Source organism: Nipponia nippon, unplaced genomic scaffold (genome assembly GCF_047370975.1).
Source record: "Nipponia nippon isolate SJK-2023a ecotype South Korea unplaced genomic scaffold, ASM4737097v1 scaffold_9, whole genome shotgun sequence".
NCBI lineage: Eukaryota > Metazoa > Chordata > Aves > Pelecaniformes > Threskiornithidae > Nipponia > Nipponia nippon.
The window spans coordinates 7360828-7373189 of record NW_028262413.1 but is presented as its reverse complement, the minus strand read 5'-3'; the positions used below and the strand labels follow the sequence as shown (position 1 = coordinate 7373189).

The following is a 12362-nucleotide window of genomic DNA, read 5'->3' as shown; positions in this document are numbered from 1 at the left end:
CATCTCTGTGCAGGATGTGGCTGGTGTTTCTAAGGGGTTCAGTTATTGCCGGTGCAGAATAGGATCATTACCTGGGAAATGATTTTTTTTTTTTTTTTTTTAGTCTTCTGGAGAAAGAAAGAGGTGACATGGTAGGTCAGGGATGCGTTTGCTCTTGCCATGGATGTGTTTGCATGGCCACATTCTGCTGTTAAGTCTTCTCTCAAGGGGTAAGCATGTGATTGCCAGTCTCAGACTAGTTCACAGGCTGCTATCAAATTAAAAGATTGAGTGAGCTGAGCAGGCTCCACCGCAGGTCTGCAAAGCACCGCTGTGCCTGCAGGAATGCTGCCGATCCATGTGTGCAAGATGGGCCCAGCACGCTCCAACAGGCGCTCTAGAAGAGCCTGTCTCATGTCCTTTTACTTCTAACGAGTAAAGCTTCATCTGTCAACCAACACTTTATGCAGCAGTCCCTCCAGTGGGTATTATGGAAATGCTTCGTTAGACCCATTTCCACTCTGCTGTGGGCAGATAGAGCCAGGACCATGCGTGACCTGGGGGGCTGATCTATGGACATGGCAGGAGATGCCTGACCCAGCTCACGGAGGCCAGTTCTCTTCTGCATGTGCCGGTGTAGGCACCCACGCTAGGATTTTGCTCCAGCAGTTCTTGACTCCTGGCAGTCCTACTAGGCAGTCTTACAGCCGGGTGATTCACCTGGTATTTTCTAAAGAAAGCAGCTCACTCTGCAGGACAAAACACCTCTTTTATCTTTTTTTATCTTCCTGTTTCACGGTCTTTTTCTGCTGCTTTGTGTCTGACTGGCGCTCCCCCACGCCTGCCTCCTCTCTGCCAGCCGCAGCTCTCCTTTCCTTTGCTGGCTGCTGCTCTGCATCTGGGGAGGATAAATCGGGGTTGAGGGGAGATGGGGAGTGAGGGCTCTCCGCTCACAGTGCTGTCACCCCTCCGACGAGAGTGCGGACCGCGGATAACAACAGCCGCTGGTGCTGGCGGGTATGGGAAGTCATTAGTGCTGTCACACAGGGTCAGGCCAAAGCCACCTGGAGCGGATGATTAGAGAGGGGACGTGGGAGCCAAGGATGCCGCAGCAGGGCCGTTCGCCATGGCCTCCTGCCATTTCCAGCGGTCAGCGTGCTGGGGACTTCCTCAGCTGTGCCGGCAGCTTGGGTCTTGATAGCTCTCATCTATTACCTAAAAGCACCTGTGCACGCCCAGGGTGTTATCACTCGTATTTAAGCTCTGCAAGGAAATGAAATGTGTGCTGGTATCGTTTCAGCATGGACTGAAAAGGCTGCTGGTGGCATCCTGCCCGTCTCGTCTGCAGGGACCGCTCCCCAGCACAGTGATGTTGGGAAGAAGCAGCCCAGCTCTTCCCTAGCAGCATTTCTGGGCTGGTCCTGGAGCAAAACCCACTACTACCCCTGACAAATGCCTGTGCCATCAAGCATCTGGGAACATGGAGTGCCATGCTGCTGAGTGGTATAAAAAAAAAATCTACCATGTCCTTAGGTCATCCTTAAGCTTTTTAATTATTGAGAGCTGACAGATACACCCTGGTGCTGGCACAGCTTCTTCCCAGCCTGCTGCATTCGTCCGTTCTCAGCACCATTAATAAAACAGCAGTTCTTGCTGGGCATCGATTGCTCCCCTGTGTTCAGGGCTTGGGAGAGGAGTGCCAACACAGTATTCCCCTGCCCCTTTCTCACCCTTCAGCTCTGCATTGCTGCCATGGCATCTCCTGGTCTGCGGGGATCTGTTATGTTTTGACCCTTCTGCTACTCTTGCAGTGGGAAGAGCATCTTCATCACATGCCTGCTCCCTCCCTCCTGCTGTCAGCGTCCTGCACCTTGCAGGCTGCTCTCTCTGCAGAGCCTTCCCAGGCATCCTCAAGCCACACTAAACCGTCCTGTGCTGCTTCAGCAGAGCTGGAGCAGGAAGGGATTTGGCCTCGTCCACCTGTGGCCATGCCACTGGCTGTGTGGCTTTGAATGATCTGAGTTGCCTTGGTGTTTACCCATCAGTTTGCAAAGATCAGGCCATTCATTCATGTCCTTTCCTGGGGCATTTTAACTGTACTCTTCCAGTGCTGGCTGTCCAGGTTGGAAAGACCAGGGTATGGGAGAAGTGGAGACACATGTTATTTAACTGAAGGTAACATTAAATTAATTAATACAATGCCATTCCTGTTATCTTGTGACAGCATGGCAGTCTGCAAAGATCTCCTCTGGTGTAGTAGCTTAATGTAAGTCTGGTCCTTGCACTGGTCAGAGGTTTCCCAGGGGCCTGACTACCAGGATAAATGCAATGCAATGCTGCTGACTTGAGTAGGATGACTGGGCTCCCTCTAACAGGGCAGAATTTGGCTAGGTGAATGTAGTTGTGCAATAACTTCCTTACAGAAGATCTGATAGAGCAAAATATAATCTTGCTTTCCCAAAGGGCATTTATGTATCTGGTGAGGTGCGACCACAACATTCCATGAAGTCCTAATTGCATCAAAATGTTCCATTTTAGTGGATGCAAAGCAGGAGCTTCACCTGATTTCACTACACTTCCCAAAGTACAGCTGAAACCTCCGTCCATGTGGCAACATGTGCTTGTTGAGTGAGGAGTTGGAAAGTGTACTGGCAGCCAGTTCCAGGCTTCCCAGCAGTGAAACTGTGTTTTGTCATACTTAAGGGGGATTTTTTTTTTTTTTTAACTGACACCATTTGAAGTCACTTCTTTTTTGCAGGTATTCCTGAAAAGCGACCGTGTTGCTAGGATGGTGCAGAGCGGAGGGTGCTCAGCGAATGACTCCCGGGAGGTCTTCAAGAAGCACATTGAGAAGAGAGTGCGCAGCCTGCCAGAAATTGATGGCCTCAGCAAGGAGACGGTCCTGAGCTCTTGGATGGCAAAGTTTGATGCTATTTACCGTGGGGAAGAGGATCCCCGCAAGCAGCAGGCCAGGATGACGGCAAGCGCTGCGTCAGAGCTCATCCTTAGCAAGGAGCAGCTCTACGAGATGTTCCAGAACATTTTGGGGATCAAGAAATTTGAGCATCAGCTTCTGTACAACGCATGTCAGGTAAGGTCCTTCTAGGCTGGGTGGGAATGGAAGGAGTTTTCTTGGGGAAGGGCTTGCCAATGGGAAATACTGCTGTTATGAACTGGAAACTTTGGGTCTGACCAGACTGTTTTTGAGAGAACTTCCACTAGGGAAGGGGGTTTTGGTTCATGGTGGGACTTCTGCACTGCCAGTTATGTCCTGGCTGCCCAAGTGGACCTCCTTCTCTTGTTCATGCCTGTTTTCTCTTGGTTGGTTGCTTAGGGCTTTCTGCAGATGTTTTAGAAGGTCTTTATATAAAGTTTTCTTTCCTGAAATCCCATGGGATTGCTGAGATGGGAAAATTTTGTTCTCCAGCTCTGTGTCTGGATGAGCAGGTCTTTGATGGTGCCTGAGCGAGCCGTTTTGCTGTGACTTGCTTGCCTTTCCGCTGTCACATCACCAATCTGAATGACAACTACGTTCTTGAAGCCTGCGATAACCTTATTAGTACTTGGAGCTCAGATGCCTCCGGGGTGGATGCCTTATGCAAACTCACTTATTGAGGTTGTACGGGTTCTCCTTAAGGAAGGGGAGCCTCTGTGACCCCTGTGTGCCCGTGGTGGAAGGAGAGAGCATCCCAAACCCCCATGATCTCGGGGTGCCTCTGTTTGCACTATGAGTTCCCAGACAGATGAAAACCCTTCCCATTCCTCTCTTTTTCTCCCCCAGTAAGAGCTGGTTCCCCAGAGGTACGGAGCTGGGGCTCTGCAGTGCTGCTTGCATTTCCAGCAGCTCTTGCTGAGGGCTGCCAGTGGCTGTCCAGGCTGTCGGTGACCCAGATTACGGTCCCCTGCTATCGGATATAAATATTGCAGGCGGGATAAAGGATGTCAGAGTCACGGGGAGGGTAAGGTAATGCTCTGGAAAGTTTTTGGAGGAGGAGCAGACCTCAGTCTCTTCCCCGTAATTCAGGGTTTCAACTTCTTATTGACATTAATACATTCGAGACCAATTCTGTCTGTCGTCTGTCTAGACGTTTCCAATTCTTTCAAGACATAGAAAATTATGTTTGATCTGTTTTTTCTTGTGTAAAGAGCTTAATTATCTTGCATTTGTTCTTCTTCATCTCAGACCTTAATGGCAGAGTGGGGAGAGGATAATAAATGTCCCTGAGTAAGGCGTCTTCATAGCAAAAAGGCAACAGCAAGGACTGCATCGGTCCTCATAAATTATGTTTACAAACCAGATTTCGTGCCTTTGTCCTCTGTTGGAGGACTTTAAAATCAAAACCATAATATTTTCAGTGGTGTGTTGAGAGCTGAGTCAGTTCTGCAGTGGTATTTTTTTTTTAACTGAAACCAACTCAAGTCCTGTGTCTCTCATCCTCCCTTGACCTGTGCTCGGCTAAGGAGCTAGGGTGGATTTGTGTGAGCGTGTGTGTGATCCTGCCCTCTTGCTTTGTGGTTCCCAGTGATGCAGAAAACAGTATTTAATCATGGCTGCGCTGCTTTGTGGATGATCTCTGCTTATGAGAGCCTTTCTGGCTGACACCATGAACCCGGTGGCTGCTCCCTGCAAATTGTCCTGTTCCATTGAGCAACCTGTTTCCTGCAGTAGGTCCTAGCTTTACTCTGGAAGTGAATGATTTAATTCTGGGTCTTTTCTAACACTTGGAGGCAACAAACCTGTAATTTAAGCTTTTAGAGAAAGACATAATTTCTGTTGAAAGCAAGTATTAGCACGGGAGTTACTCTGGTTTTAATACCTGGATAGTGAGGATTAGCTATGCAGAAGGGAAAGCCCTTTATACAAGGCACGGCTCAGAAAGCTGCAGGGCCAGCAGTTGTTCAGCCGTTGGGTATTTTCCTGGGGTACAGTGGGAGTGGGTACGGTGCCATGGGGCCAGCGCAGTGGGGTGGGAGCCTGCCCTGCAGGGAGCAGAGGTGGGAGCAGGTTGCTGCTGCCTCGTCTCCCATTAGCTGCTGCAGGGAAGGCAGCAGTGAGCACCCAGTGGAACGGCAGGCTTTGCTGTGGGGACCCATATTTCGGTGCTACCTGTGGTCATGTCATCTGGGCTATACCAGAGGGATCTCTGGAGCTCTCCAGCCACCGGCAGCCCTTAGGAGAGCAGCAGCAGCTGCTCTGCACTTCCGTCTCGCCATGAAGCACCAAAATTGCTGTTGACTACTACTCCTTCCTGCAGGGTCTCAGCCATCACTTGCAGCCAGTCTGTTGCAGGGTATAAGTAAAACCTATCAACCTACAAATGTTTCTGTATGCTTAGCTTGTAAGGGGAGTTCCCAGCACAAGTCGAAGGTGCGTGCCACTTGGCTAGCGTGTTTTCTGCAGCAGAGCTGCAGGGGAGAGCAGAAAATTATACGCAATGAGCAGTGAATTGGTAACCTGCCCCTTTCCCCCATGAAAGCTGCCTCATGGTCTTTCATGATGAATCATTGGCATCAGCCCTGAAACAGGAGATTTCTCCCTTTCCCTCCTAAACTTTAGTAGCAAATTATTTCCTACTCCACAAGCTGTCGGTGTTCGCACAGGGCGGATTTCAAAGCCACAACAGCAGCTGGGTGCCCGATTGGTGCAGGCTGGAGATGCAAGTCAAGCCCTGGGCGCTGCCCTTCGTGGCTTGGGAACTATCCCATGCTGTAACCCCTTGGACTGTGCTGAGCCGCTCCGCACTGGCGGCATCTCCGACGTGGGAAGCCTGACACCAACTCAGGAGCCAGAGCCACCTGCCAACATTACAGCACTAAAACCAGAGACATCTGGAGAGGGAAGAATTGTGTGTACGGCATTGCAGCAGCCTGGACGGGTGCTGGGTGGGAGGGGACCCGGGGCAGCCGGAGGGGAGGAACGGCTCCCTGCTTTGCACGTACACGTGCACTGTGGCGTGGCAGGGCTGGGACGTGCTTCTGCAGGACTTCCTTCCAGCCACTCGCTCTCCCCCTGCCTCACCATTTGGCATTTTCATAAATTTTCATTTGCAGCATCTGTCTCTCTCTGTTTGACAAGCCATCTTCTGTAAACACCTCTGCTCTGCCAGCCTGTCCTGACATCAGCAGCAAGCTCCCTTCCTGGGTGGGTTTGTAAACACCTCAGCCTGCATCTGCAGCCGTCCTTGCAGCACAGAGCACACCCATTGGGCTTTGGGGCACTGACCCCATAACCCTTAAAGATGGTCATTTATTTCCATCGTGCTGTTTTGTTTCAGTCTGGATTGCATTTCAGTCAGAGTCAGCCTAAGCAGCGCTCATTTGCCTTCCTGTGAAGGCACACTGACTCTGTTGGTCTGACTCTTGTCTCATAGGAGTTAATTGGAAATACAACTTAAATCTTAATAATTTGATTGACGCTTCTGTCGCCTGTTTTGTGAGAACAAAATATTTTATATATGCTGTTTGTGAATAAGCTTTAAGTAAAAGGAAAACACTGTCTGGCATTTTCCTGGATGTGCTCAAATTATAATATTCCCAGAAATGTCGTGTGGGCTCAACGTGCACACATGTGGGTGATTAATACGTTTGCTTTCCTCCCTTGGGCAGCGTGCAGGCAGCTCCTGCCAGAGCCCACCACGGACCCTGGCTCGGCAGCCCGCCGTGGTGCCGGCACCAGGCTGTGTGCTGAGACGGAGCAAACCTCCCAAACAAATCTGGGGGCAATAACGAGCTTCCCAGCGGTGCTTTGGCGCAGTATAAGCTACACTTATTTTTGACCTACACTTGTCTGCCGTGCATGGGAGGAATTGGGAAATGGAGCCTTTTCCCTGGCAGGCTGTCTGAGTGCCATCACTCTGTCTGGAGCAACAGCGTGGTGCTGTTAATGCAGCTTATCAGTCAATCACCTGTGCTTAGAAAAGCAAAGCCTACCGGCTTCTCCCATTGCTCCCCGTTGGCTGGGAGCGGAGGGGCCGGCTGGTCTGATGTGCTCTCTCTTGCTTTGGCGTGCGGGGTGAAACTGCCCCAGAGGCTCTGCAAGGAGGCAAGGGGTAAGAAGAGTTAGCCTAGTTATTGTCCTCCGAAAGCATGAGCAGGAATGGTGCTGAGAGCCCCAAACCCTTGCTTGAACTTCTCCTGTGGTCTGGAAGAAGGTGGTTTTCTCTGTGTGACCTCCTGTTACATCATACTCAGTAATTGCATAATGACTACATCACTGGGACTGTGTTTTCATTCACTTCTGAAATATTATTATGTTTGTGCAGAAGGAGGATGACTTCTAAAGGGATTTTTTTTTTTTTAATACAATATCCCCAGGTGGTATGAGATAAGCATATTCTTAATGTGATAGCAGTCATATAGCAGGATCTGAGATAGCAAAAGGGATTGATGCGGTTGGAAAGGCTTTTAGGAAACAAAGATGGGAAGTGGTGTTGTAACAGAATGGCTGCGGAGATAACGGTGTTGTTAAGCACAACCTCTGACTAGAACGTTTTAAATAATACACAGAGGCTTAAGTTTTTTGCATAACACCCGCTATGTGGCTTGGTGTTTCTGCTCCACTGGAGACAACGTGGGAACTGAGCATCTCCGGCTCCAGCAGCGAGCTCCTCTGCTGTGCAAGAGGCATCGTGGAGGGAGAAGGGTGTTTGAATCTAGGGTTTCTGGTCCAGAAGCCATTGGCAAGGCTTTGTAATTAACCTGTGCCTATGGAGGAGTCATACAGGAGCTATTGTCTATAAGTTCTGAACTTGGGTCTTCACTGCAGTCAGCGTTTCCTTGGGCGTGAGTCCTGTATTTCCCACTGACCTTGATGACAGCTGAATTGCAGCAGCATCTCTGAAAATCAGGCTGTGGTGTTCTCCCTGTCTTGTTCTTCCCCAGCTGCAGGGCAGTGATTTACTTTTCTATCTCAAGCTGTGTTTGAAAGTCATTTTTAGCTACAGTGAGAAAAGAAGAAGCTGGTACAGTGCTGTTCAGTTAATCCAGTGGCAGTAGCTGATGTCCAGACCAAATCTGTGATAAGCTTCACACTTCCATCCTCCTGCTTTGGAGGAAGCGCTGGGCTCTTGGGCTGTCCCTGCAGGGCTGTCCGAATTCACAGGCTTCACAATCCGACTTTCTCTTCTTGCCTGGGCCTGAAGTGTCCCGCACACTGTGGCATTCCTGTTAAATGTGCAAAATGCCCGTGCTAAGCTTCCAATTTCATCTAATTCCCTTAGATATTAGATTTGAAAAAAAAAAGCTAAATATATGCATGTCAAACCTACTGAGTAATACATAGTAATACACGCTTGTGGTTTTTCAGCATCTGTTCCTGTCCACCAGGTAGAAGGTGAAACATCAGAGAAGCGTGCATGTGGGGGTGGGCTACAACACAGACCAAGTCCCATCGCTGTCTGGTGGCTACTTCATGTAAAGGGGTGAAAGCCCCTAACCAGTGCGATTGGAATTGATTCGTAAGTTTTGGGGGCGTGTGATTTTGGCTAGGAAACATTTCAACCCAAATTTTGCCGACCAGAGCTGGCTTAAAACTAGAATTCACTGTTTTGACATTTATTTTTGCAGCTGAATTGGGACACTGTGTCCAAAGGCTGACATTTCTCACAAAGCAGAAAGTTCCCCTGCCAAAAAAATTGGTTTCAGAAGTGTTAGCAGAAGAGGTATTTGGGATTTCTGTCCTGAATCAAATGTTTGATTTTAGCTCAAGTCAGTATTAGAGATGATTCGCTGAGGTGATGTCTCGCCTTCTGCTCCTCTCTCACCTCTGCAGTTCAGGTGGTTTTCCTGAACTTCGTTTCTTGACTCGCTGTGGTGCGTTGAGCCCGTTACGGAGATGCTGCGGTGGTACTTGGAAGATGCAGCCCAAGTTAGGGCAGAAACAAGTAAGGACAGAAACTCCCGTGAGGCATTGTAAGAGCTCAGACAGTGAGATGAAGGTTAAGGTGGCCTCATAATGTTTGATTTGTGTGTATCCTCCCCAAACCATGTATTTCTTTTAGTTTGTTGTGATGAAAATTTGCCAGCCGTGCCTTGCAATGAGAATTGAGCCCAGGGTCATTGCGGACAGCGTGGAGTTACCTGTCTGTGCACATCTCTGTGTCCCTTCAATTCAAAGATACAGGGGTTTAGTATCAGATCACTCCCTTCTGCTCCCTGTTCATCATTTTTGAAGAACATAAAGCAATTCCTTTTTATTCTAGCTTCATCTTGAAACTCAATGCCTATGAAATGGCCTTCTGCAGTTCTGGGCATTTAGGCACTAACGCTGGCTGTAATGACCCCTCCAAAAGGGCAGGAGGTTTGCTTCAGCCCCAGAGGTGGTGGTGAGCCAGGGCTGCTGCAGGCAAGGATCAATGAGCCTCTGTGGGCTCCTCTTTCCAGGGCTGGATACCTGGATGCTGCGGACAACCAGCAGCTTTGGCCAGCACCGCTGTCCCCTTTGCAAATCCCCAGGGCATCAGCCAGAACCCTTGGCTTTTTTTTTTTTTCTTCCCTTCTTTCACTCCTTCAAAACACCTTTTGGTCACTCCGCCTATTTCCACACTGTGAGCGTTATCCCCTCCTCCCTTTAAAACAAAACCACCACCAATAAAAATGGAGTAAGGTGGTTTTGAGATGATCAAAAGCCTCAAAATCCATAAAGCATCATACTCTGTTTTCAGTAATTCGGTATTTATTTCCATGGAAACGGAAATGGCAGCCTGGAGCCTTCTGCAGGGTTGTAATTACTCCTGTAGCAGGCAGTGGCAGCCGCAGCATGCCTGTCAGGGCTCGAGCATCTCCCAAAGACAGCACTGATTTAACGCCCGATGGGAAACTGAAAAAGGAAAAAGCGTTGGGAAGTGAATGAAATTTTTCCCTTCATAATAACACAATGTAGATACACGTGGTCCTTCGGGGAGGAGGGGGAATTGCCCTTCTTTGTCGGCTTGGGGTGTGATATTTTGAAGAAGGATGTTGGCATGGGAGGGCAGAGAAACTGAGAGGGACAGTGCAATGTCAGGGACGGGGTGAGTGTGATGTCTAGCTCCGCTGGACCCTCGGCTGCCAGCCACCCCGTTTTGGGAGAGGTTTGCTGATGGAGGTCACCCAGGAGGTACAGAGCAGTCCCGATCGTCCCTGTTGGTCCCATGTGGTGCAGAAACAGTGACCCTACATGTGATGCGTCGTTTAGTGTCTTTATAATTAGGAGCAGGAGAGATGGTTGAGATGGGACATCTGTCTGCTCCAGCATCCAACACCCGGTCTCCTCCAGCATCCAACGGAGAGCTGCGGGGAAGAGCTCAGCCAGTTGGAGGGGGACGTGGCGGCGAGCAGGGCGGCCCTGCCAGCCCAGCAGCGTGCCACGGTGCTGCTGCCTTTTGGGGAGGAAAAAGCAGCGATCGCTCTCTGCCAGCGTGGGACCCGCTCCCCCGAGCTGTCGTCACCCAGTGTCTGATTTGCATGAGCACGTATGGACCTGCGTGTGCGTCCATTAGCTGTAGGATCAGCTTATGTTCTGTGCTGTTATAGACTTAGAGAGCAATCTTGGCCCCTGTAATTAAATTTAAAGCAAATTAGCTCTTCTATTAAACAAAATAAATCTGATGTAGCCTAATGCTGTATTCTCTAGCTATGGCTGATCAATCGCTCCTGCAAAGAGCAGGCAAATGCTGCTGAGCAGATGGTCTTGGCTGAGGCATGGTCAATTAAACTAATTAAAGATGCTTTCATTTAATCAGAGGGTGTTTTAACCCTGTTAGCTGCCAGTTGGGGATGTATGTTTTCGTGTACTAGGAACTTCCAGTTCTGGCCCTACTATGGACATCTTCTGGTTTCCCAGTCCCTTTACAGAAACCAGGCTAGAGTGTGCACGCGAAGAGCAGACGTTTAGCAGAGAAATTATAACGTCATGCAACAATAGTGAAAACTTGCAGAGGAAAAGTCAGTCATTTTCTTCTAACACTAACCAGAGATGTTTATTAGACTGAAGAAGTCTTCTGCACTGAGTCCTTCCCACGCTGCCTCCTGCCAGCCTTCCCTCCGGGTTTAGGGGTGCGGATGCCTCTCTGCAGCCTAGCCAAATGTCACTTGTTCCACCAAAACAAGCGGTGGCTTGTTATGGCATATTACTTGAGGGACAGAAAATGGTTTCAGCATCCAGACAGGTTCTGGAGTGGAGGAGCAGCCTCTTATTTCTGCTCTCTGCTGCCGTGCAAAATGTTTTGGCTACTGGGAGCCCCTCTGCCACGGGGTTCCGGAGATGGATTTAATTCATGATGTGCTGCAGAAGTCCATGGGGACTCCTCTGAACGAAAGCTCTGGTTTAGTTTGCCTAATAGAGCACTCAGTCATTAATTGTCACGACTGGGCACCCTCACCTTTTCCCATCCCCTCCTTCTGATCTGCTGCACTGCTCTCCCACCCTCACTGTACGGGGTGACACCACTTGCCAGCGAGGCGAGCGTGGCCAAAAGAGCTCATTAGTCTGATGGAAAAGCATGCAAAATTATCTCAAGAAGCAGCAGTAAAGAAGACTAATGCATCCAGACCGTTAGTGACGCCCTTGCTGGGCAGCACCAGGGGCTGCAGCACGCGGGGACCAGCAGTCCTCTGCATTTCCAGCAGCTTGTACAAATTAAATTAGAAACAGTCATTCTTTATTCAGGGGCCACACGGGCAACTTCACGCATCAGACCAGATCTATCCTGCTCCAGCAATATTGATCCCTGCAGGTACATTAGGGCTAAAGTCAGGATGATTTTCAAGATGTTCATCCTTTATGAAATGGGTTTGATTCGTCTATTTAGAGAGGGTTTTTTGTGGTGCAGTATCAGCTGAACGCTCTTCGTTGTCTGTGTGGACTGATTAATTTCCACAGTTTAAGGTTTAAATTACCATCAAGATATCTCTTCAGTTTTAGTTTTGTTTCAATTGGCCCATGAATACTTTTCATCATCTGCATTCATATTGCAAAGGAATGCATAAAAAATAACCATGGTTACCTTATAAAATATCAATGACTTGACATTTTCAATCTACCTTAACCCCTCTATTTAGGGATTGCTAATTCTCTTATTTCACTGAAAATCTGGTTGTTTGCCTGACTTTCCTGCTGCTTAGTCAGATTTTTTTTTTTTTCAATCAGATCAGGAGCCTTATTTCAAATGGATGCTCATTAGTACAATTCCATTTCCCTACCACCACCTCGCATTTTGGAAAGAATAAGTTGAGTGGTGAATTCCTGGCTCTAGGTAGGAGCAATTGGGGAAAAGTATGAAGGACTGAAGAAGGTGATGAAGTGCTGATCTGCTGATGCTGCCATTTGCAGACTAGCAGAGGTCTCTGGGAAGGGAAACACTTTGGCCCTGAGATTATTAACTGGGAGAGCTGGTCCCTTAGAT

At 48.9% G+C, this 12362-nt stretch overlaps 1 protein-coding gene across 8 annotated transcripts in view; it reads left to right on the top strand.

Moving 5' to 3' along the window:
• CADPS (calcium dependent secretion activator) overlaps positions 1-12362 on the top strand; it is a 223542-nt gene that overhangs the window by 47355 nt on the left and 163825 nt on the right. For all 8 annotated transcript variants that reach the window (XM_087743393.1, XM_087743388.1, XM_087743392.1 and 5 more), the window contains exon 3: positions 2738-3070. In XM_087743393.1, coding sequence (XP_087599519.1) covers positions 2738-3070 — 333 coding nt within the window. The remainder of the gene's footprint in view (positions 1-2737; positions 3071-12362) is intronic.